Source organism: Centroberyx gerrardi, chromosome 6 (assembly GCF_048128805.1).
Source record: "Centroberyx gerrardi isolate f3 chromosome 6, fCenGer3.hap1.cur.20231027, whole genome shotgun sequence".
Classification (NCBI taxonomy): Eukaryota; Metazoa; Chordata; class Actinopteri; order Beryciformes; family Berycidae; genus Centroberyx; species Centroberyx gerrardi.
The window spans coordinates 22,333,799-22,358,159 of NC_136002.1; the positions used below are offsets into that span (position 1 = coordinate 22,333,799).

The 24,361-nt window shown below is 40.1% G+C and overlaps 4 protein-coding genes across 4 annotated transcripts in view; 2 read left to right on the top strand and 2 right to left on the bottom strand.

The window, feature by feature from the left end:
* Positions 1-5,897, top strand: part of esamb (endothelial cell adhesion molecule b) — a 52,685-nt gene extending 46,788 nt beyond the window's left edge. Inside the window, exons 7-9 of the mRNA XM_078283935.1 lie at positions 4,316-4,438; positions 4,566-4,695; positions 5,426-5,897. Coding sequence (XP_078140061.1) covers positions 4,316-4,438; positions 4,566-4,695; positions 5,426-5,897 — 725 coding nt within the window. The remainder of the gene's footprint in view (positions 1-4,315; positions 4,439-4,565; positions 4,696-5,425) is intronic.
* Positions 5,898-7,209: 1,312 nt separating this feature from the next.
* On the bottom strand, positions 7,210-13,434 carry acad8 (acyl-CoA dehydrogenase family, member 8). Its single transcript, XM_071912875.2, has 11 exons — positions 13,314-13,434; positions 12,219-12,319; positions 11,371-11,540; positions 10,816-10,925; positions 10,538-10,614; positions 10,286-10,423; positions 9,922-10,057; positions 8,915-9,012; positions 8,612-8,764; positions 8,390-8,492; positions 7,210-7,886 (listed from the first exon to the last, which is right to left on the bottom strand). Exons 1-11 carry the CDS (start codon positions 13,429-13,431, stop codon positions 7,831-7,833), a joined length of 1,260 nt encoding a protein of 419 aa, XP_071768976.1. The 5' UTR covers positions 13,432-13,434; the 3' UTR covers positions 7,210-7,830.
* Positions 13,435-13,738: 304 nt separating this feature from the next.
* On the top strand, positions 13,739-16,734 carry thyn1 (thymocyte nuclear protein 1). The gene is made up of 8 exons (XM_071912879.2): positions 13,739-13,778; positions 14,474-14,529; positions 14,618-14,835; positions 14,935-15,003; positions 15,242-15,334; positions 15,419-15,514; positions 16,211-16,361; positions 16,523-16,734. Exons 2-8 carry the CDS (start codon positions 14,484-14,486, stop codon positions 16,567-16,569), a joined length of 720 nt encoding a protein of 239 aa, XP_071768980.1. The 5' UTR covers positions 13,739-13,778; positions 14,474-14,483; the 3' UTR covers positions 16,570-16,734.
* A 924-nt stretch (positions 16,735-17,658) lies between these two features.
* vps26b (VPS26, retromer complex component B) lies at positions 17,659-22,975 on the bottom strand. The gene is made up of 6 exons (XM_071912863.2): positions 22,287-22,975; positions 22,014-22,170; positions 20,574-20,738; positions 19,864-20,039; positions 19,577-19,719; positions 17,659-18,864 (listed from the first exon to the last, which is right to left on the bottom strand). Exons 1-6 carry the CDS (start codon positions 22,507-22,509, stop codon positions 18,727-18,729), a joined length of 1,002 nt encoding a protein of 333 aa, XP_071768964.1. The 5' UTR covers positions 22,510-22,975; the 3' UTR covers positions 17,659-18,726.
* Positions 22,976-24,361: the final 1,386 nt, after the last annotated feature.

Genomic DNA, 24,361 nt, shown 5'->3' on the forward strand with positions numbered 1-24,361 from the left:
ATTGTGATAATGTTTTAATGTTAATGTCTGCCTTACACTGCGCTGCCTCTATAAAGGTTGCTGCAATGGGTAGTTAAGTATAATGATCGGTTCAGTTCATATATCCTTTATAAAAATGTTGGTTTGCAATAAGTAATAATATAGTGGAGTGCTTATATTAAAAATAATGATGCATGTTGCAATAAAAGCAGTAAACTTGGCACATTCATATCATAAACCATTGGAAACATATTAAAGATGTTAAACTCATGGAAAAGCAGGTGACAAGAGGGGGAGCTAAATAGCTTTAAAAGTGATTTTTCTTACATAACTGCAAGAATATGATATGAATACATCAGTAGTTAGGACTTTGAGACTTACACTGCTATATGTGTTGAATCCACATACCCAGAAAATGTAAGATATTAATGTAGTTATAATATTTGTTGAAGTCACAATTTGTAATTTGCAAATTTGAAAAATTATTGGCCTGCCACATGCAACAAAGTTTGATTCACTGAGCCTGAGATTGGGAATGTGTGTGAGAATATGTGTTTATTTAGCAGCTTATATGTGGTTAGTTCATCGGACACTTTACAAACAACTTGAATTGCAGTTACTTATATCTTACAGTACTCTTGAGTTGATCATGGGTTGATTTTCCCTTTAAACCTTTATAGTATGTGTTTTGTGTTAGATTTAGCTGTCAGCCTATTGCATTTACAGTACATCCCTCAACTTTTCATTGTGTGCTATATTTAGACTGCCAGTAAGCCGACACTCTGCCTTAAAGTCCAGGTCTTCCAGGCAGGTTAGAGTAGTATTAGATAAAGGTTTTATTTTTTAGCATGGCTCAATGAAGATATGACCCTCGTTGACCGTCTGTCTGAACCAAAGGACATGGAAACACTGTGGTGTGGCAATAAATAAAGACAACAATACAAGTACTATAAACTAAAATTATACAATTATTTGCAGAATTATATATTAATGAATTAATCAATAGGCAGATACAGTACATTGTCATTCTGATATACCATACAGTGCTGCATAAAATCCCATTTTAGTTATATTTCTTACTTTATTCATGTGCTTTTTTTTTTCTTTTTCTTTTTTTTTATAAATATAGTTATCTAATCTTCCTCCATTAGTCCTGTAGGGGGACGTGAATGATAATTAGTAGATCTGGGGAGAAGAACACTTAAAATGATTGTTACTGCATCAGTTTTCTGATTCCTTTCCTCTTATGAATATTGTGTCTTGCCACATGAACTAAACACTAATTCCATGTTTGTGGATTGTGGATCTAAATTGCCAAAACTAATACACTATAGCTTGGATGATTTGTGTTGTGTGAGGTACTATTCCATGTGCTTCAAATAGCAACATGGCTGATTTACATTAATCACATTTCATGTGTCAAGGCTCTGACAAATGCTTCTCATTGACCTTGCAGGGATGGCAGCGTAATGTGATTAATACTCCTGTCTTGATGTATGTAACGGTAGCTAACGTCAGATTCCCTCCAGCTCTGTCGCTGCAACCTGATCGCTGTGCGAGCTTGAACTCTTGCCAAGCTCAAAGTCAGCTGGGTCTCTGCTAATCTGTCAAAATTGGGTTTGGTTCTTCACAGCTGGTTTTCAAGCCTGGGATTAAATAATCAGAGAGGGACAGGTACACATCACACTCATCTGCAATTGTTTTATTTGGCACCCACATTGATTTTGATCTCTGTGGCATAACCTTTAATACTCTGGTTGAAAGGTTAACACTAAAGTCTTTGGCTATGATCTGTCAGTTAATACCAATCTTACGTGTTTTCAATTTTCAGGTTTTTTATTGTGTGATCACGTATTTTCACATGGTTGGAAGAATTAACAGATCAAGACCCTGATTTACTAAAGCCTTTCATGGGTGCAAAAACTTTTAGCATGTGCAAAGCCAAAGACATAACCCCCGATTGGTCAACCAATGACATAGCCACTGATTGGTCAAGCAAATTGTCATGCACCGATCACAAGTCTTAGTGCTGACTTTGAACATAGGTTTTTGTACCCACCAAAGGTTTTAGTAGGCCCAAGATGGATAGGTGATGCATGAAAACATTACACTCCCCACTGAGTGCTTTTTTTAGTTTGGGGTGAAATGGTGAGTATGATTTAGTCCTACTGTGGTTTGTGCGCCCCTATCTATCCTTAGTACTGAGGGTGCAGGAGCAGATGGTGCAAACAAATGTTATCAAACACAAAGCCCAACCCCTGCTTCGCTCCCATGACTTTGGGATAAAGGCAGCTGTTTGGACACAGTGATTGTTAAGGATTTTCTTTTGTCTCTTTCCATAATATGTAGATTGTTGTACCTTGACCTGTCCACTGAGGTGATTTGGATGAGTCATTGGGTTGCATTACTGCTTTTGGGGATACTTTTGTGCAGAAAGCAACAGGCGTACACTCGGTCTGTTAAGGTTAGGAGGACTCCACCCCTCCACCAATAAGGTAGAAGGGTTGTCGACTGTACAAGACAGATGCTCACTCACTGTTGTTTCCTTTTATATGCCCATGAAAACAAAAATGCATCTGATGAAAACATGCTGCGATGTGACATCCCCAAGTGGATTTCAGAGGATTTGTTTGATAAGTCCCTCATAAAGTGTGTTTATTTTTCTACAGCCTATGTTTGTAACAACACCGCATTTTAAAGCCAGATGTGCCAAGAGGAACAGATTGTGTTGAATGACAATACCCAGCTGTGAAATCACTGAGACGGATGCACAGGCTTATCTGCCGTGTCGTGACTACGGTGTGAGAAAAGATGTAAAAACAGATATTGCTGACAAACGACATCACAAAATGTATGTTGCGAAAGCAGAATCCTCCCCAGAACCCTATGCTGTAGGTCTGCACTAATGGGAATCTACATAGCGTTGTTGTCGGGTAAAAACCTTGTGACTCCAATTTTGGTGATTTCTATGTTTTAACTTAAATTGAAGGATTACATGGTTCTCTGTGGGCTGAGAAAGTTCTGGGCTTATGAAACCCTTTCAAGGCCCATTGGATAACTGAAATGCACGTTCATCAAGCTAAAAACAAGTCTGCTTTTCTTAGTTCCTAAAAAGTTGACATTTTGGAGATGCAAGGTTTTCACCCGACACCAGAGATGGGTACCGATACCAGACTAAAATAGGATGTCGGTATCAGAAAATTTCCTGCGCACTAAAATCTGATACTTTAAGCCACATGTAAAATGTTAACACGCAACTTGATTTTTTTGCCTTTTTCACAGCAAAAAATGTGTTACATCTCAATTATATTTGACATGTGACCCCAAGCTAATGGTCTCAGTCTGTATTTTGATTTTTTTTTTTAATGGATTGGACCAGTACTCATTAGCACAGTACAGTTTACAGTACAGTCTAACTGTGCGTTCACACCAAACGCGAAGCGAATCTTCGCCTCGCGAGTAACGCGAGTACACAACCCGCGAATATTCAAGTAAAGCCAGCTGTGCTAACGGTTGTGCTAACTGGGGCTAATGCTTGTGCTAACTTGGTTCATAGTAAAGTAACGTTACAACTGATAGCTGGAATAGAGTAACACATATTTTCAGAACTTACCAGGTAGTCCAACTTCCTCGCTGACTTTTCTCCAAGCCCTCTCCTTTTTGTTACGGTCTCTGTATGCCAGGACACTTGTGTCATACAGCTCCGGGAGCCCACCAGTTTAATACATCCATGGAGCCCACAGACGGCTAACATTACTATTAGCTTCCTCCATTTTGTGATTCGTTGGGAGAATCTCAACGCTGATAGGCTTTCACGACACGGCGTCACGCAAATTTTCCACTCAAGTTGAAAAATTTCAACTTGCGCGAATACGCGACTGAGGCAAATTTCACGTCATTCGCGTCGTGTCATCCGTGTCATACGCGTCGCCTGGTGCAAAATTGCGTCTGTTTGAGTCTTTGCATTGACTTTGTATGTAAATCCACCGTGAAAAATTTGCTTCGCGTTTGGTGTGAACACACCTTTATGCTAGGAATCAGCACCTGCAGGCAAAGAATGATATTGGTGCTTCCCCTCTATATAGTAACTATAAGAGAAGATTTTCTAGGAGAATAAAGTGTGATAGTATCTTAAAATTAGTTTCCATACAGTTCACTGTGGTATTATCGTATGTACAGTAACTTGGTTAGTTACTACAAAAATAGAGTCCCCAAATGTGTAATATTTTATGTAACCTACCTGTATAATTAGCATTTTTATTATTTTGTTATTGTGGTTTAACCTAACCGACTTGAACAGCTCTAAAGTGTCTGTAACTCTGTGATTGTTTTGCAGACGAGAGACATGGCACCCTCAGGCTGAGCAACCTCACCAAGAGCATGTCAGGGAAGTATGTCTGCCGAGCCAGCAACACTGCCGGCTCCGACAGCTGCTCCATTAACCTGGAGGTCATCACCTGTACGTACACTGTAAAAAATACAGTTACCTCTGCTGCACTACACACTGCCATATTTACAGTGCACCCCTTGAATTACACCGCTATGACTTGTAAATGTGTAAATCCCCTCTGCCTCCTCTGTTCCAGCTTCCAATGCAGGCATGATTGCAGCAGCTACACTGGGCTCCATAGTGGGACTGGTGGCCATGGTGCTCTTCCTAATATTCATACTGAGGAGGAGAGGGGACACTGAGGAGGAGATAGCCAATGAGATCAAGTGAGGTTTTTACTGTTTGTGTGTGTAAGGGGCATTAGGTAATCTATCACCTCTATTGGTGACCAGGAAGAAATGCGAAAAACCATAGAACTGATCTCTGCCTCGGGCCATTGAGTTCTATGGAGACAGTTTTTTGCAAGCCAGAGTTGTGTGTGGTCATAAATAAATTGACTTTGAACCCGCCCCAGTCACTGACCTTTCAACGTGCAGCCAATGGTTTTACAGCAGGTGGTTGTAGTACACCCACCATCTTTGTAGTCTTGTAATGATTACCAAAATGGAGGAAAACCTCATACTGTGTGTTGCAGAATTTCCCAAGCTGTACAGCAACTCTATCAGAAAATACAAAGACCATACAAACAAGACTTATTACGTGTTGCTTGTGTTTTCACTTACCGTGCCTTGAGATGTATAGCGTGTTGCGTGGAAGCCGTAGGCAGAGGCAAATTCTTTACTGGTTTTTAGTTAGCGCCACCCAGTGTGCTGGAGAGGCTACAACATTGCGTTGTTGTATTCCAGTGGGATTCCAGTAGGTGGGAAGTTTTGTTCCAGAGTACAACTCTATCAACCCCCTGCAGATATTATGGTCATTTTGTTCTACAGGACAGTAAAAACATCTTACCTGTTGCCTCTTTAATATGTGATCTTGATTTCACAAACATACCATTTTTTTATTTTATGAGTCTGTTGGCTTTCTCTGATTCGCTCTCTCTCTGTCTATCTACCATAGGGAAGATGCTCAGGCACCCAAGCGAGTGTCCTGGGCAAAGAGTAACACCGGCTCAGACATTGTGTCCAAGAACGGCACGCTGTCCTCTATAGCCACCAGTCCCCGGCCGCGAGACTCCCATCAGCCCAACTTCCACTACCCCTATTCCCCCACATCAGCGTCCGACACGGGCTCTGTGATCAACGCCTACCAGCTGCGGCCAGGAGAAGCCAACACCCTGCAGGGACTTCCGGGGTACAACCTTGGCGGGACCCCTTCACGGAAGCATAAGCGGCCTCCCAGTACGAACGGGGCCCCTCCACAGATCCTCCGGAGCCCCATGGCCAGCGCCCCAAACCGGACTGAGGGGGCCCAGCCTCAGGTGCCGCCTCCACTCACTGTGTCCCCGCAAATCAGCTCCTCTTCCCTGACACGCATGGGAGCTGTCGCAGTTATGGTGCCCGCTCAGAGCCAAGCTGGCTCGCTGGTGTAGCAACATCTCTGATGGAAATTTTGAAGAGACTGGAGAGACACTATGCCTTGGAATGGAAAGCACTTTTTCCATAAAGAACTGAAAGAGTTTATAACAGCAGAAAATATCTCACAGGTGGACTGTACTTCAAGTCAGCACAAACTTTACCCACCTCTGTTTGCATTCAGTTGACTCAGCAGTGTTTTTCATTTCATTTTCTTTTTGTATGCTGCCCTCTGGTTTACCAGAGAAAAAGATATTTTTATTTATAAGCTTGTGAACAGGTCTTCAAAATGGTATTTGACAGTGTTACGATTATCGACAGGTATACATAAATTGCCAATTATTACAAGAGAGATGTGTTAACCTAAGCAACTCTGTCTGGATACTGTAAGCCATAATCAACAGTACTAACATTTTACTTAGGAGTTTTGCAGTTCTTGCAAGAAGTGACGTGATATTTTTGGATACATTTGTATATTATCTGGATAAACAGAATACTGTATACACATTTTCACAATTTCATTGCCATTTATATTACACAGTTCCTGTCTATGTAAGTAACACTTTTTCTCAGTCCGCTTCTCTCAGGCTAACTACTTAAATACAGCACAATCACTATTCAGGTATTTCAAAGGGTGTCATGTTTTGTTACCTTTCGAAAGGCCAGCCTGCTTCGGCCCATACTTACTTGTGTTTACCTAAGGGTCATTTATTTAACCAAACAATGTCAGTATGATTTCATTGCATTCATGTCTACTGAGAGAAAATATTGCCTATTATGGTAGTTGGAATGTAACCAAAATAGTGAGTATAACGTTGTTGAGTTTGATGGGTTATAACTATTTTGTTAAAGGTGCTTCGTAGCATTTTTAAACATAAACATATTATTGACTAATTAAATGTGATACCTTGGTATAATTACTGTAAACAAATGAGACCATGGTCTAGACGACTGAAAAGCAATCCAGCAGATTTCCCATGAAATCCGACCCAGTGGCACACAATGTAATATGTAGATTCCAGTCGAGGCTGCCAACCTCCTCGCCAATAGTCTCATTTCTTTACGGTAATTATACTAATGTCTCAAAATTAACGTGGTAATGTTATATTGATGTTGAAATGCCATACGTAGCACCTTTAATGCTGTTCAGATTGTTGACTTTTTTTCAATAAACAGTGTTCTCAACTGATTGTTTTATGATTTTAGTCATACTGAATTACAATCACTTCACACTTTTAACTCGATGTTTACAGCACATATATAATCCCACAAAATTAAAATAATTCCCAGGCAGCTGTGAATCAGAGTGAGAATGGAAATGCTGAATCCTGTGAGAAAAGCTGAGACATGATCATTTTATTTGGAGTGTGACAAATGTGGTTTGCAAAGTGGCATTTGAATCCCATAATGCACAGTACACATACCACATAATGCTTCCTATGCTAGTACACACAGTACATTTAACTTTAACCATTTTACATACTATAGGAAACACAATGGGATAAAATACAGTAACAGAACAGTAACCATGGACATAAATAACATGTGAAAGGCCACTTTAGGATCGAGATCTATGTACTGCATGTGCCATAGATACATGACATACTGTTAATTACAGCAAGATAACCAAACCCTTCGTTAACACTCAGGCTTGTGTTTATTTTTTTGAATAATTGAGGTAACAAATCACTTACCAAAAATAGTGAAATAGATCTAAAGGAGCAGCTTTTATAGGGAAAAAAAAAGAATCATGTTCCAATATAGTACTAGAAACAGGTCTTACTGACTGGTTTAGCCCAAAATCTCCGATTACCTATGTGACCTTTTGAACAACTATGTGCAGTGGACATTTCAGGAAACCAGTCAAAGAATAACAAACCGGAGGTCAAGACCATTACAATATGGTCGCCATTTAAGTTAGTCATGTGAAGGTCCACGGAAAGACTGATGTCATGACTCTGTCAGCAGGTTTCGGGAAATGATCATCCTCATCACCTCGTTTGTTCCTTCAAGAGAAACAAAAGAAAAATAGTCACAGAAGTTTGTCATCGCTACGAACAAGCAGAAATACTCTGACGTTGCTTTTCAATGCAAGAAAATTAATTGTTGAAAGTCATCATCAAAACTGGTTCATAGGAGAAAGTACACTAGGACATATACACTACCAGTCAAAAGTTTGGACACTTTATTTTTACTATTTTTCACATTTTAGAATAATAGTAAAGACATCAAAACTATAACACAAATGGAATTATGCAGTGACCAAAAAAGTGTTAAACAAATCAAAACTCTTATATTTTAGATTCTTTAAAGTAGCCGCCCTTTGCCTTGATGGAAAGGCAAAGGCTTTGGAAAGAAATTCACACATAGGCATCAACTTCAAGCATTTAAGCATAAGCCTTTAGATCAAAATGGCTTTAAGATAATGAAAAACATAGTACATTCAATCAGGTGTGTCCACACGTTTGACTGACAGTGTAGGTCACGGTTCATTATTAAAGACGCTCACCCTCTAGAATCTGGTGAACTCTGATGTCGCGGACAAACTGCTGCACTGCGTAGTCTTTGAGGTAACCGTACCCGCCGTGCATCTGGAGGGCCTGGTTGCAGATCTGCAGACGGAGAACAGACACCAATATGAAACACCTGAGACATTACACAGCTGTAACTGCAAACGAGTAGAAAACTGCAACGTGTGTTGAGTGGAAATTAATACTCAAGATTTACTCACATTGAAGCACTCGTCTGTGACAAAGAGCTTGGCCATGGAGCAGAGGGACACGGCGTCGGGCCTGCCCTCCTGAAGCGCCGCTGCAGCTTCACGCACCAGAAGACGAGACGCAACCAACTTGGTGGCCATCTCTGCCAGCTTGAACTGTAGGAACTACAGGCAGAACACAGAAGGAGAGGAAATAAAATGTCAATTACCTTTCATCACTGGCAGGACCAAAATGGCTGAATGCTTTTAATAACCAAAGAGTCGCTTAGTTGACTGGATCATTGTGACTGTGCTGTGGAAATGTGAGCTGCTCACCTGGTTGTTGGAGAGTGTCTCTCCAAACTGTTTGCGTACCAGCAGGTGATCTCTGGCTAGCTGCACACAGGCATGAGCCGCCCCAAGAGAGCAGGATGCTGCCGGCAGAGTGTTGACAGGAAAACTGATTATCTTGAATAGCTGGATGTCAAAGTCGCTGTTTGAGAACACTTATTACAATAGTTGTCAACAGTTGACCCCATGTCAACCAAACAGTAAAAACAGCCTCTTTTCACCTCAAGAACTTTGTCTCCATCCCTCACACTCACACTCAGCCGCCAAAACCCTTATTCACGCATTTATCACTTTGAGACTCGACTACTGTAACAGTATCCTCTATGGCACATCCTCCAAAATCCTAAAAGAAACAAAAACTACAATATGTGCAGAACTCCGCCTGCCCAATAGCTCACCCACACCCGCTCAGGAGATCATATAACTCCCATTCTACAAAACCTCCACTGGCTTCCCATTCAGTTCAAATTACTTTTACAAGAGAAAACATCATGGAATCCATTTTCTGTATCAATGTTGGTGAACTTGGCCAGTGTCCAGCCCCACTACTAGATTTTACTGAGTAGCTATGCTGAGCTATTTCACATCATTTGGCTCACTCCACAGTCTTCACAACTCTAAACCCTTCGTCACAGAACTAGTTTGCTAGTTTTAACATCAAGAAACGAACATGCTGACTGGACCAAGTCAAAAATATTGGAAACTTACGGATATGTGTGATTGCTTTTGAGTTATAGACTCTTAAAAGTGTAGGAACATTAGTGACCAAATGGAACACTGAGTACCTTGTGAACCAGTAAATGTACTCATGACTCCAGAAAATCATGATTTTCTTTGTCTTTGGAGCTGCTAAATCTGTGTTCCCAGTCATGTTCTCTAGTTTCTAGCTATGTGAATAATAAACACGTTCCGGTATATAAATCAAACTGTCCTGCGCTAAAGGGAGTAAAGTTGAAAGTGCTTGGTGTTTTCTTGTAATCTGCCCTCCTCACCAATATTGATCCTGCCTCCATTCAGGCCCTTCATGGCGATACTGAAGCCTTGTCCTTCCTCACCAAGCCGATTGCTCACTGGAATCGCGCAATCCTCAAATATCACCGCCCTGGTAGGCTGCGAGTTCCATCCCACCTGGAGAAGAGAAATAATGAGTTATTACTGTAGTCGTCTGCTCTGGGCCGTAACTATGACTTCATTCTGCCATCTAGTGGATACCTACAAACAGTAGCGACAGAGCCAAAAGAATTAGATCAAGAGTGTTCTGTATATCCAAGCCAAAAGGCACATTTGCAACTGCACTTCCCATATAAAACGTGTTTTCTCAACACCAGTGAGCACTAATAAAGGCAGCACAGCTACCTTCTTTTCTTTCTTGCCAAAACTGAGTCCTGGAGTTCCCTTCTCCACCACCACACAAGAGATGCCCTTGGGTCCTTTGCCTCCCGTCCGGCACATCACTACGTAGACGTCCGTGTCTCCTCCCCCGCTGATGAAGGCCTGGAAAGCCACAAAGAGAGAGGGAAAAGCTTTTGGCTCGTCGTCGTCCTTTTGATGCAACAATTTAAAGTTACGTAAGCATTGAAACACAGCTGAATGGAAATAGCAGGCTACCTTAGAGCCATTCAAGATGTAGTGGTCTCCTTTCAGCTGTGCAGTGGTCAGAAGCGATGCAGCATCACTGCCGCTGCCTAAAAAGCAAACATTAAGAAAGAAAAAGCCTTTTCAACATACAGGTTTTTTGTGTTCTTATTCTATAGTTGAAAGCATACATGTATTGCAACAATATAGATAAAATGTTAATGGAAAAATCCACCCTCGGATATTCCTCTACTTAAATATCATTGATGTTTTAGGGTGGATTTTTCCTTTAAGTGCATATGCAGACTGACCTGGTTCAGTGAGACAATAGGAACCGAACTTCTCCATTGAGCAGAGATCAGGACAGTACTTCTCCCTTTGCTCAGTATTGCCAAAGCTGTCTATCATCCAGGCACACATGCTGCAAAGTGAGAAACATACTGTAGTTTAGCGGGCAAGGCAGATATGTGTGATAACAACCAACATACTCCAATATACTGCTGCAACGTAATTTATTCACCCTTTCTGTGCAAGACAAAATAAAAGTACCCATCTCTCTAAAAGCATCTCTCTACATGCTTTTTGTCAATGAGCATGTTTTTTAGACTTATTCTTTAAGCCGAAACAAGAGTTGTTCCAACAGCTGTCCCTTGCAAAATTGGTAATATAACTGATGTACATTTAGTCGCAAAACTGCTAACTGGTCTGGTCAAGTCGGCATCTGGTGCATTTTACGCATCTTTACAGGATTTTGTTATGATAAACTACTATCAGCCTCAAGTTAACTTTTAGCCAAGCATGCCATTCTCTCAACTTTCCCGAATCATCCAATTTTTGGCCATTATAGCCACATAACAGGCTCGTACTTGTGGATGCTGATGTAAGCTGTGGTGCTGACACATCCTGTGGATAAGGCCTCAAAGATGACCGATGTGTCCAGGCGAGAAAGTCCTGATCCTCCCACGTCCGGCTGAACATAGATCCCGCCAAACCCCAGCTGGGCAGCCTTCTGCATGGTCTCCACTGGGAACATTTCCTAAAAAACAAAATGACAATACACTGATATTCTACAAGTTTGGATAATGTAAATTTACAACTTAGCATTGAAGACAAAGGATTATCTAATGTGGAATATGATGAAGCTATTTGCCACCATGATCCAACCTTAAATACTGGAAAACACAAGGTTCCTGGTAGGATGCAAGATTTCAAACATATGGGCTGTAAGTTGTAATTTTTGGCAAAGACATATAGTAGGAACTAGGGATACGGTAAGTGCAGCAACACCTCCTACCCTGCCAACCAAACTTCAAACGAATGCCAATAATGGTTTTGGGATGTGATAGCCTATTTCATGTATTTTCATAGGGAAATTGGCTCTTCCAGGCATGTTTCCCTGGAGCTGCTCAAGGGCACTTCAGCAGGGTGGATGTTTACCATCACTGGGGCTTGAACCTGTGTCATCTGGTTGAAGAACAGTCTCTCTAACCACTAAACCACACTGCTGTCCAGGCATTTAAAACATTTGTACTGTCTCCACTGTCGCACTATAAAATGCTATCATATTTAATAGTGCTGACTGTGGTATAATAAATAATGCAGCTCCTAATTGTCATCAGTCAACAAAAAGGGCAAATGTAACTTAACAGGTTATATAGCTCTAAGTCTGTCACAGTATGCCATTATAAACAATAAGCGCCGTGCACCAACATACCTTTTCGTCCCATTCGGCCATGTGTGGAGCCATTTCATTGGCTGCAAAGTCGAAGGCCACTTTCTGAAACTCCTTCTGTTCATCTGAGAGTCCATGAGCAGCTGTCAACAAAAAGTTGGGAATAGAAACATGCAAAACAATTTGTAGGATGATGTCTCTGCCTATTGGTTGTAACAGTTTGTCATTGCTGGCACTGAAGAAGTCACTTTAATTATTATATAAGACAAATATTTCAGCACTCCCAAATTTAATTTCCTGAACGCACAGATAAAGATTAATTATATGCAAACAGAATGGTCACACTTAGATAGCCCTTCCTGTCAGATTGGATTTGAATCAGCATGGTAATATCTTCTCCATATTATTGAACATGCACATTTTTTAGAAACAGATTTCTTTCAAATATCGCAGGGTGACAGTAGCCTAAGGTTACAGGTGCAGGCTAGTGACTAGAAGATCATGGCTTTAAATTCCCAGAATATTCTGGGTGGGGGAGGTGAACAAGAAACACTCTCTTCTCCTTCAACAAGTACTGTCACAGTGCTCTTGAGCAAGGCACTTCACACACAACAGTGGCCGACAATGGCAAACTGTAGTTGCAATTTGCAGTTCCCAAGTGTGTGTGTGTGTATGTGTGTGTGTGTGTGTGTGTGTGTGTGTGTGTGTGTGTGTGTGTGTGTGTGTGTATGTGTGAATGTGTGTGTGTGACTGTGACTGTATGAGTGCAAAGTAGAGCTTCGTTAAAGACAAATGCCTCCAGACTCAGCAAAAGTCCCTCTCATCCATAGAGAGAGAGGAGAGAGAGAGAGAGGAGAGAGAGAGGCGGTGATAAGAAGGGGTGTGGACCAGACTGACCAATGAGAACTAAGTCCAATATTAAAGCACCGAATGAATGGTCTGTGTTTATTTTAACGGTCAAATGTATTTCTGTTTCGGCCAAAAGTTATAGGGACTCGATAACTGTAAAAGTTATTACCAAAAACCGTCCGTCTGCCGTTATATTTGTCAGATTCACCGTTGTCATTCAACTTACTTTAGCATTAGGCTACATAGCCTAGCTGTCATGTTTGCTAGCCGCTAAATTGTAGGACTTACGATCGATGCATGAAGCTATCCCGCGTCTCTGTGCGCTTCTGTTAAATATTAAACGGTGGTTCCTACAGATGCTGGAGCCCAGTCTGGCAACTCTTGCTAGAGATCCGACAGCCGCCATGTTTACCTCCACACTGCTGGGGTTATGGATGTTATGTCACAGCCACCCCGTCGCTGTAGGGAAATGTAGTTCTCTAAAAATGAAAACGGTAGGTGGGCGAGGACTTAAATGAAATGAATCAAGAGTAAGACAAGGTCGGGTTAAAAGATATGTTAACGTGTGTTACATGGAAAGGCTGCCTGTTAACTGGAAAGTATAAAATAATACAGTTACACAACGCCACTGGGACTAACCGGTAAATAAATCAAGTGCACCACCAATCTCTGTTGATGTCACGTGTGTAGATTTTTTTCTACTGCGCGGGTTGGTGAGTTTTGATGGCTGACTACTGACTGCCCCTCTTTCAGGTATGAGTTATCACTGTTAATATAAGTTAGCCTACTAACTAGCTGCATTAGAGTTACCGTTTCTGTTAAACTGTAACCCACGTCTACATGCGTGGTTCAGGTATGCTGTGCAGAGATGCTCGGCTGTAATAACGTGCCATCTCCCACTAATGTTGCAAATAATGGTTATTCTGTAATCAGCTGAGTGCTGTTATCGGCCATGGATGAACATTACCTCTAAGACAAGATTCTATTCTAGATATTAGCTATTTTATCACGTCAAGGCAACATTACACATATAAAGCCCAGGACACAAAACTAAGAGGGTAAAATAAGCATACAGAGGGTGTCATGCCAGACAAATAAGTATTTCTATCTCAAAATGATAGGCCTATACACTGGATGCCACTATGGATTCCCCATAATGATAACGGCACTTGATATATAGGAGCCTTTCTCATATAAGCTCTGTTTTAAAATCTCCATTTATATCTGTTTAAAACTCCTAATAATTTGGAGGGTGTGTATTACAGCCTACATCACCCATGATGTACACAATCTCTTGTTTCCTTCACTATGAAAATATACAACACTTACATTTTGTCTTTAAATAAGTATATTTGTAAACACCACTCATCTTAATAGTAATAATACTTTTGTCCATGCTCTTCTCTATTATGGGTGATGCTGAACGTTCAAAACATGGCTCTTTGTAGACTGTGAGAGATGGCACCAAAGAAAAGGACCAGGAGTACAAGAGCAGCAAAATCAGGTGAGGAAACTCAGAATAAAACAGGTCGACTGATCATTTTCTGGATCAGCGATAGAACTGAATGATGATTATTGCCTCAACATCACAGGAAAAGATGACCATGCAGTAAAGGAAGACAGTGAAATGGTGTCTGCTGTGGAGCCTGCTGCTCAAACCGTTCGGGGGAAGAGAAAAGCTTCAGCTTCTGATGCGACTGGAAAACAGGAGAGCACTAAAGGCGAAGCATCAGACGGTCGCCCGCAGTACTGTCACTGGCTGATGAAGTCTGAGCCCGAGAGCCGCTTCGAGAACGGAATCGACGTGAAGGTAACAGTGTAGAGACGGCCTCATCAGCACCTGATGACTGGATTATAGCCTTTTGTTTTTGCACAATCTTGCGGTTAATGCCTCTGGTTCATTCTGCAGTTTGGGATTGAGGATCTGAAGGCTCTGCCCGATCAGACTGGATGCTGGGATGGTGTCCGCAATTATCAGGTAGTGCCACTAGATTGACTCCCGTAATGAAAAGATGCTGACCTGAAATGAGCAACAACAGAACAAAAACACAATCACAATAGCCTGAAGAGGCCTTTTTCAATCTTATTCTCCCCTGCCTCATGCAAATTATGCACCAGGGAACTGCCTTCAGCAAGAGAAAACAACACATACAATATGTTTTGTACGCTCTCGCTGGGAAAATGCATGTCTTCTAAATTGTGATTATCCTCTGCAGGCGCGCAACTTCATGAGGGAGATGAAAGAAGAGCAGCTGGCATTCTTCTACCACAGCAACTGCAAGGACCCTGGGGTAGCAGGAGTCATGAAAGTAAGACTGTCCTTCCCAGCTGGTAGTATCCTATCAGTATTAAAGCTACAGGCATGATATTTCAGCTGTATTTCCCTTTTCTAGATTGTGAAGGAAGCATATGTGGACCACACTCAGTTTGACAAGAAAGATGTCCATTTTGATGCATCCAGCAAACCAGATAACCCCAAATGGAGCATGGTAAAATAATTCAGGAATAACAACTAATGCAAACACATAAATCCAGCCTATTTCTAAAGCAGGTATTTTTATATACATTATTAATACTCTCTGTATTAGTACATATTTGTCCTGTTTCCAGATATACTTTAGGTCACTGCTGGAAATTTGAGTGACTAAATCATTAAAAATGACAAAAATTATCCAGCTTTGTTTTTCATTATTATTGTTATTATTAAGAATTGTATACCTACTTTTGAAACACCCAGTATTTTCATATTCACTGTTTACAGTTGTTGATAGAAATTAGGGCTGAACAATTAATCGAAATTTTATCGAAATCGCAGTATGGCCTACTGCAATTTTCGCGCAATATTTGTTAAAGGCAAAATGTGTGTCAAAATACCATTTTAAATGAAATATTGTCGTGCTGCAGAGATGTCCTGGCCTACACATCATATTCTACAGACTTAAGAAAACATCTTTGTTTGGTACAGATCCCCGCAAAAATCACACCATAATCATTTTAATACGTTTTTCAATGAAAATGAGAATAATGATGTAAAAATTATCATTCCCTCTAATATCGCAAATCATATCGCAATTGCAATATCGGTCAAAATAATCGCAATTAGATATTTTTTCAAAATCGTTCAGCCCTAACAGAAATCCAGATGATGGGGACTGAACTTGTTTTCTTTACTTGTCCTTTCTCAGGTTGACGTCCAGTATCAAAGAATGATGAAGCGTTTTGTTCCTCTGTCTGAGCTGAAGAAATACCACCTGCAGCACAAGACCAAAGGAGGGCCCCTGAAGGACTTGGCGCTCTTCACAAGGGCCCGGCTGTCTGTCCAGCCGCTCACCACTGGTACGTAGACAGCATGTGTAGTTCAGCCGGTGGAACATTTATGCACTGCTGCTGAGGTTTACCTAAACTAATATTTGTCTATTTTTTATGGTCTCACTCAGTAAATAGCGGTAGGCTAATTGTAAACACTGAGTCACACTCATTCTGCATTTTGCCTCCAGAGGAGTTTGACTTTGTCCTGAGTCTGGAGAACAAAGATCCGCTGTGAAGATTTGGACCAGGTGACGTTTCTGCTGATGATGCTTCATGATGTGGTGAAATTATGAAGCAGCAACCTACTGTACCATCAATCCAATGCTTATATGAAATCCAATTAGTTTACTATACTGTACTGTTTTGTTTTTCTTGTGAGAGTATTATTAAAAGTAATTTTGTCAAACTACGACCCATTTACTTATTTACCAACAATCATTTTGGCCATGTCAGGAGATCCACCATCTGACCAGTAAAATGGGGGGGGGGGGGGGGCAGGTTTGTGTGTGTGTGTGGGGGGGCCTGGTCCAGTCATATTCCTTGGCCATTATATGACCATGCATAGCAGTAATCAGACCTAATGGCTCCTATGGCTGTCTATACCATTACAGATCCACCGCTATGTTTAACATTTGGCAGGTCAAATGCAATTTTTTTTGGCCTTTTCCAAATGTAAACATGTCCAGATATAGGAAAAATGATGAAAGACCACTCGTAAGACCATATTTCGTGTATCTCTTTGTGTTGGTCTCTGATAAAAGTGGTTTCCAAATGGCAGCCCTGCCATAAATACCAGCTTTCTCAAGTTTACGATGTGCAGGTTTTGTTGAGACTGTCACAGAGGTGTTGGTTTAATTCTGTGGTAGTTTTTGAGGCCGTAGATTTGTTTATCAGCTATCATATTAGCATCTGTCCCTGTAGTTGTGACCAGTCCTCCTGCTCTACAAATGCAGTTTGTTCATGTTTAGCCTACTGCCTGTTGTAATATTTGACACTGGTCCCCTTGCCACATTAAATCATTTTGTGGTTTTTGCAATTCAGAACCCAACTATTTGGCATCTTTGGAACTTTGTTACTCATGCAGATTTGAAGAAATAAAAATGGTGATTGCAATACCTCTTTGAAAGCTGGCACAGAGTGCTAAGTAGCAATCGACTTAATATGACTAACCTGCGTAGCTGTTTGTAATTATGACTTGGTCATTTCAATACAGAAGTACTTTTTTCATGTCCATTGTTTTGTCCTCCCACTCTATTTGAGTATATCATGTCTGACATGCACACATTCACTCAGTTCTGCAGCCAAGTACAACCGAGTCTGAGGATTTACATTTGGCATCAATTTATTTGAGTTTTGGGGACAAGGAATAATTGATTAGTAATTTGCAAAAGATAGATAGTTCTACTGTACTCTTCTCTGGTTAAAAGACTAAAATTATGTTAGAGGCAGGAGGATTTCATTTGCTAGATACACTTAGGCACAACTTTCAAGTCTCTAATGAAGAAGATACAGAAGACTTCATACTATCAGACCTTAAATACGAGCACTTAGACACCCTCCCCTAACACCACTGGAATGCTGAGGTAAAGCATATGAATATGACGGTCATTTTGTGGCACTGTGTGTACTGCATAATCAACGTACACAAGCTTGAACAGGGCACAGGATAACAGGTTTTCATAGCTGCTCTTATTTACAGAGAATTTCTGGGATAATACTTAAGCCCTGTCACTCAATAAAAAGGAAAAAAAAACTAATTCCCATTCCAGTTTCCAATTCCACCATTTCTTTTGTGCAAACACACACAAATACAAAGAAAACAAACTAGTAATAATGTATTCAGCAAGATATAGCAGTGCAAAGTTATTTCAGATTTCTTGACCTTACAACAATGTTAGGAATGCATTTGATTAAATGTGGAATGTTGGAAATCCATTACATTTCCTTGAAACTCCATGACAATCCAGTTTCATAATCAAGAGTTAGATTAAAATGAATTTACCCCCAAAAGCGTTAGAATGTCGAGACAAACAAAAGGATGATCGCTTAAAAATGAAATTAGAGAATTTCTTGGGAAAGGTTTTTTACACAGGAGGAGGCCGTAACAGGTGATTAGTTTGAATCTCATAAAAAAATAAGTGTTAACGATGAAGGACAAGACCAGCAGCCCGCAGCCACCTGGAACGGCTCATGCAAACTGTTCTTTTTTTTTTTTTTTTGTAGTCGTTGTTCACATGTATGTCGGTCTCCCTTCTTCCTCCCTTTTTCAGCAGCCGCGACAAACAAAGGAAGGCCGCTTCATCTGACGTTGTGGGTTAAACGGGTGCCTCCGCCGTTTTCCGCCGCGGACACCGATGCGGCCTTCGGAGAGGAGACTGGAGGGCGGCGGCTTCTACCCGCTCTCCTCCTTGGCGGCCTGTTCCAGTGCGCTCTCTGAGGCGGCGGAGCCCTCGAACCTCTGGGCGCCGATGGTGGCCTGGTGGGACATGCTCTTCCTCACCACGTCTCCTTTCCTCCACAGTGTGATTTCCTTTAAGAAGAAATGGGAAGATGAGCAGTGAAAAGAAGCGATTCAACGTTTCAGACTTTACTAGCAGGGTTGGGGTCCATTCATTAATGGAATTGAATGCAAGGTCAATTCCAATTCGATTCCTGCAGTTAGAATTGGAATTGTACCCAGCTCTAAGGAAACAGAATTGGAACTTGAATTGGAATTCCATTAAATTCCACTTCTAAGAGAGGTTGTTTTGACTTGCTAAACATTCTAAAGCAAACATTATGCATCCAAAAATGACAGTTAAACAAATCAAATACATTCAATCATAATGTATGTATTACGATTACATGTTATACTTCAAATACCACCTGAAAGGTTCCTTTAACATTTTATGATATTCAGTATTGATAATATATATAACAATATGTGTCATCTCAGATATGTGGTAAGAAAAAGCAAACATGGAATTTCACAGGATTTCATTGAATTTAATTAAACTTCATGAAATTCCAATTTAATTCCAATTCCTGTAGGTTTTTTCAAAATCCAGTTCCTCAGTTGAATTGGAATTGATGAGTTCATTCATGAATTGACCCCAACTCTAGTTACTAGCAAGGTGGTAATGTGATTCACTCAGACGGGTCCTTGAATCTAAATTCTGGTACACACCCCCTGCCGTCGCCTTACATGTCCTCCAAACGTGACACTGATCCCAACACTGAGATAGTCTGTCTCCCGTCAGTACCTGCTGTTTGAAGTAGCGTCTCTCCTCCTCGTCGATCAGCACAAGGTTCAGGTAGTAGCGCACAGAGAACTTCTTGTTGATGTCTCGCATGGTGGGAGTCATATCATAGCCAGCCAGAAATAGCCGGATTGGAATTGACTCTCCTAGAAATATGAGATACACCGTAACAGATTGGATGAAAACTCATTCTATCTTTATATAACGATAATGACTGAATATCAAAATCGCTGACTGAAATGACTGAATCAATGCTTGCTACATGTTTTAAGATCTACTGTGTCATTTACCCCTGACTGGAGCCCCGTCCATGATCTCATACTTGGCGATAGTGTCATTTTCATGGTACACACTGGGGCCGGTGCCTGTCGTCTCACGTTTGATGATGTCGATCTCCATGTGTTTAATCTTAATCCTCACCAGCAAGAAGTAGATTTTTCCCACAATTACATCTTTCAGGTGGTACCTGTTAGAGGACAGACTGGGTTACAACTCGAAAACTAAGAACGAGAACGCCATAACAAACTACGGAAGCTCATTGAGGACATATATTCATTCATATTTTATTTATGCCGTTTTCCGTTTAAGAAACAAATCTTAGTTTTCTTGAGATAACGAGATAATTACTCTATGCCCGTTAATTTATCTCGAGATAATGAGCCAATTGTGTCATTATCTTGGGAAAATTAAATGTATTATCTCTAAATAATAACAAAAACAACTCTATATCCTGAGAAAACAAAAAAAAATGATCCATCGTTATCACAGGAAAATGGCGTAAATTAAATGAAATGTAATAAAATATATGTCCTCAATGGGCTTCCGTAAGAAACAGTGCATGGACTTTACTGCATGACCTCATTTCTTGAAATCACAGTCCGCTGATTGTGATCTGGATGTGATGTTGTTGTTATAACTTGGATAAGAGATTTACAAAGTGTGACTTGTGTGTTAATTACAACAAATGTGGGTGGAGAGTTAATGTTTCCTGAAGTCGTACTTGGATTTGTTGTACTCAAACTCGATGTGGAGACAGTCCTCAATGCCAACTTCCATTTTAATGGATGAGTTGAGTTCGGGGTAAGTGCTCAACGTGTGAACCACGATATCCATCTCTTTACTGATGTCATTCAGCCTCCTGCTGACCGTGGCCCGTAGGAAGTATCTGCAAACAGAACAAACAGAGATTGAGCAAATCAAACTACTATTACTAGTCTACCAGTCTTAACTATATGTATATAGGCTATTTGTGAAAATGTGGGATACTGTCTCATTAGTAGGGCTGGGCGATAATTCAATACTATCATTTACCGTCTTTCAGTGGAATTATATTCAAGATCCAATAATGTATTGCCATATCAACCTTACAGTTGATTTGGAATTTGTTTCGGTGCGCTCCACAACAGCAGAACATATAATCACAAAGTACACACAAGAAGTGTCCACAGAAAAACACACTGCCACAATTACAAAACAATAAATACAATTAGTGCAACTATAGGCCCATGCCCTTAAAGTGACAAATTAAAGTGCATGTGCTTGTTTATACAACCAGTGAAACATTTAGGATGCGGGTTGCTTCAGGGTAAGTGCTATTATGGATGCGAGATGTTCTGGTCTTAATACTGCGGAGTCTTTTACCCGAAGGGAGATGATTGAATAGAGGGTTTGCCGGGTGTGAGGAGTCCTTTAAAATTTTAAAACGTTTCCGCTGAATGCGGATGTGGTATAGTTCAGAAATGGTGGGGAGTTCACAGCCAATTGTTTTTGAAGCTGTGTGCACGACTCTGTCCAGCAGTTTTTTCTCATGGGCTGTAGAATTGCCATACCATACAGTTACTGAGAAAGTGAGCACTCTTTCTATTACCGCTCTGTAGAACTGTAACATTGCAACCCCTTGACACTCCAAATTTCCTTAGCTGTCTTAAAAAGAATAATCATTATATTGTGACGATATGAAGATATTTTGACATTGTGATTCACAATTCTGCTGTCCAAATTTTTGATAACAAGCACATTTCATTTTAAAACTCTGACAAAATGAGGTATGAAAAAAATAAAATTTAAGGAATATTATTTGAAAATTTCAGAGTTTTGTTTGACATCACACTTAACAATGGCACGCAGTTTAATGCTATGAACATCAATTTGATTACTGAACATGTGATTTTTGCATACGTGAACATGTCGTGATATATATCGATATCAAAAAAAAGAACCCTTATGTTTATCATGATATTGATTTCAACCATATCGCCCAGCCCTAATGTTTAGCACAAAATTAATGTGACATAAACAGTAAAAATGGATTAGTCTCGCTGAGGAGGAGTGTAACCACATGACAGGCAGCTCAATGGTAAACACAAGTTAAAGAGTGACACATAAAGTCACATTGGCAGTGTAAAGCAGAGTGAATGTTCAAGCTTTCTTTCCCCTTTACCTGAGCTTGACATTCTGCCCTGTGTAAGACTCGTAAGGTTTCTCCACATGAGTGAACTCAAAGTCAAAGGTCTGCGACTGAGTGATTTCTCCAGGTCTTGCCAGGTCTTTCACCAGGGAGACAAACTCGTGGTGGTTTCCTCTGTCGTAGTACAGCTCTAGAAAGGAAGACCAAGTATTATCAACAGGCTACTGACATTTTTGGCCTTCTGGTGCATTTCATTTCTGACTTGTGTGAAAACAGTTTGGATTCATTTTTTGTAAAAACACCCACCTATCTGCCCGACAAACTCAATTTTGATCCCTTGGTGTTCCAGTCTCTTCCCAGGGTTCTTCAGTGTGACATTCACCTTTCCACTAACTGTCTCGCCGTCGTAGAAAAGAAAGTATTTGTCTTTCTTCCCATCCTCAGTCTTGTGTTCAACCTTCTTCCTCGTTTCGGCATCGTTCAGAACTACATCGATTTCTGCACTTTGCCCAAAACTGAAGAAACTCATTGTGTTTCTGCGCTATGTAAAACTCTACCTCGCTCGACAGTCGTACTCTGACTTATTTGCAGAGTAATCCGCGACCCTGTTGATGTTTCATACACAGAATATAAAATACACTACAGGCCTAACACGGTATGCGACCTCAGTTCCCACTCGGAGCAGACAGCAGACTGTTACACATGAAAAGTCGAAGATATTTTAGAGAACTGTCTATGCTACATGTCCATACTCATTTCCATCGATGAAGTAAAATAGCAATACGGTACTAAGAAAACGCACAATACTGTGATATGTCCATCAGCAAATTAGCTGTTTGTTTTCCTCTGTCGAATTCAACAACATCTAGATTGGCCCCAAATGTAGCTTGTTTCGCAATGGACGCAATCCGCCGAGTATTGATACATTACATCTTTTCTAAAAGAGCGAATGTTGAATGTTGTCAAATGATCAGGATGTACGCCACCTGCATTAGCTCAACTGCTTCCGGGTGGCGTTTTTCAAAATAAAAGCCCAATCGAGTTGCGCTCCAAACAGGAAGCAAGGGGAAGGGAAGGGTTTTGTTTTGTTGAGTGAGTTAGTTTGTTTTTTCATAAATATGAAATTGACGAAGCATTGTGAGTTACAGTTTATACACGAGAACAGAAGTACTGCAACAGGGGAATTCAATTAAAAAATAAGAGAAGAGAAAAGAACAGAAAGAAATGAAAACCTGCTTCAAATTAAGTTATTTTTCAAGCATATTGCCTGATAATTTCTATTTATCTATGGTGTTTATTGCTTTTTCTGATATAAGGATAAGGGAAGTCTTCCTTTCTTTCTTTCTTTCTTTCTTTCTTGTTTTTAACATGCAATATTCTGTTTGGACCCCATCACCCTCAATTTATGTATAAGTTATGTATAAAAGTGTATAACTTTCAAATCTTCTAGTGTTTATTGTCTTGAGGTCTGAAATGAAAACGCATTAAATCAGATTTTTTCACTTTAATTTGCAAATTGGATAAAGTAAAAACAAAAGGTTTCCCATTTTTGATATTAAAAAAATATGATTTATCCATACTATATATGACATTACAGACCCAAATCTGAGTTCAGATGTTAAAATACATGTCAAAACATCCGTGTCTAGTTTAGGACAACCCTTATTTGTGTTACTTTCAAGCATATGTTAATAACAAAATGCTTTGCTATTAACATGTGTGTTGCGCCAAAATACACACAAATATGTTGAAATTGACTCAGTTAAAGACTGAAGTGTTAGTTTGGCAAACTACATTATTTTGAGGGTAGTTAAAAAGTAATTTATTTTATTGTGTAGTAATTAGCAGTTTGGTTTCAGTGTAGTTTTCCCTGCACTGCATATAGCTCTACAAAAGCTTTCACAGATTCATTTTCTTCCTTTCTATATTCACTTCCCCACTGCATGATCCTTTCTCCCAATAAAAGTGAAGTCATTTCACAAATGAATTCCCACAATACATTGTCACAAAATGAAATGTTGAAGTCCCAAAAACATTTACAGTTAAAATGTATTTAATAGTAACAAAATAACATGAACATATAGCAGTAATATCAAATGAACAGTGGACATTTTACAACAGTTCCTGAGTTATTACACAAATCATTCTAATGAAAACTTTGAACACTGATACTAATGTCGGAAATGATATACCGTTATTGAGAAGAGACTGACAAGGTCAACACTGTAGATACACACTGGATAGTAAATACTGTAGATTTATCTCCAACAAACAGTTTTATTGCCATATTTACAATAAGGTATGGTGTGGTAATGTATGAAAATTAAAAGATCAAAAAATTAAATTTATTTATATACATTTAATACTGAGTCAAAACTGGA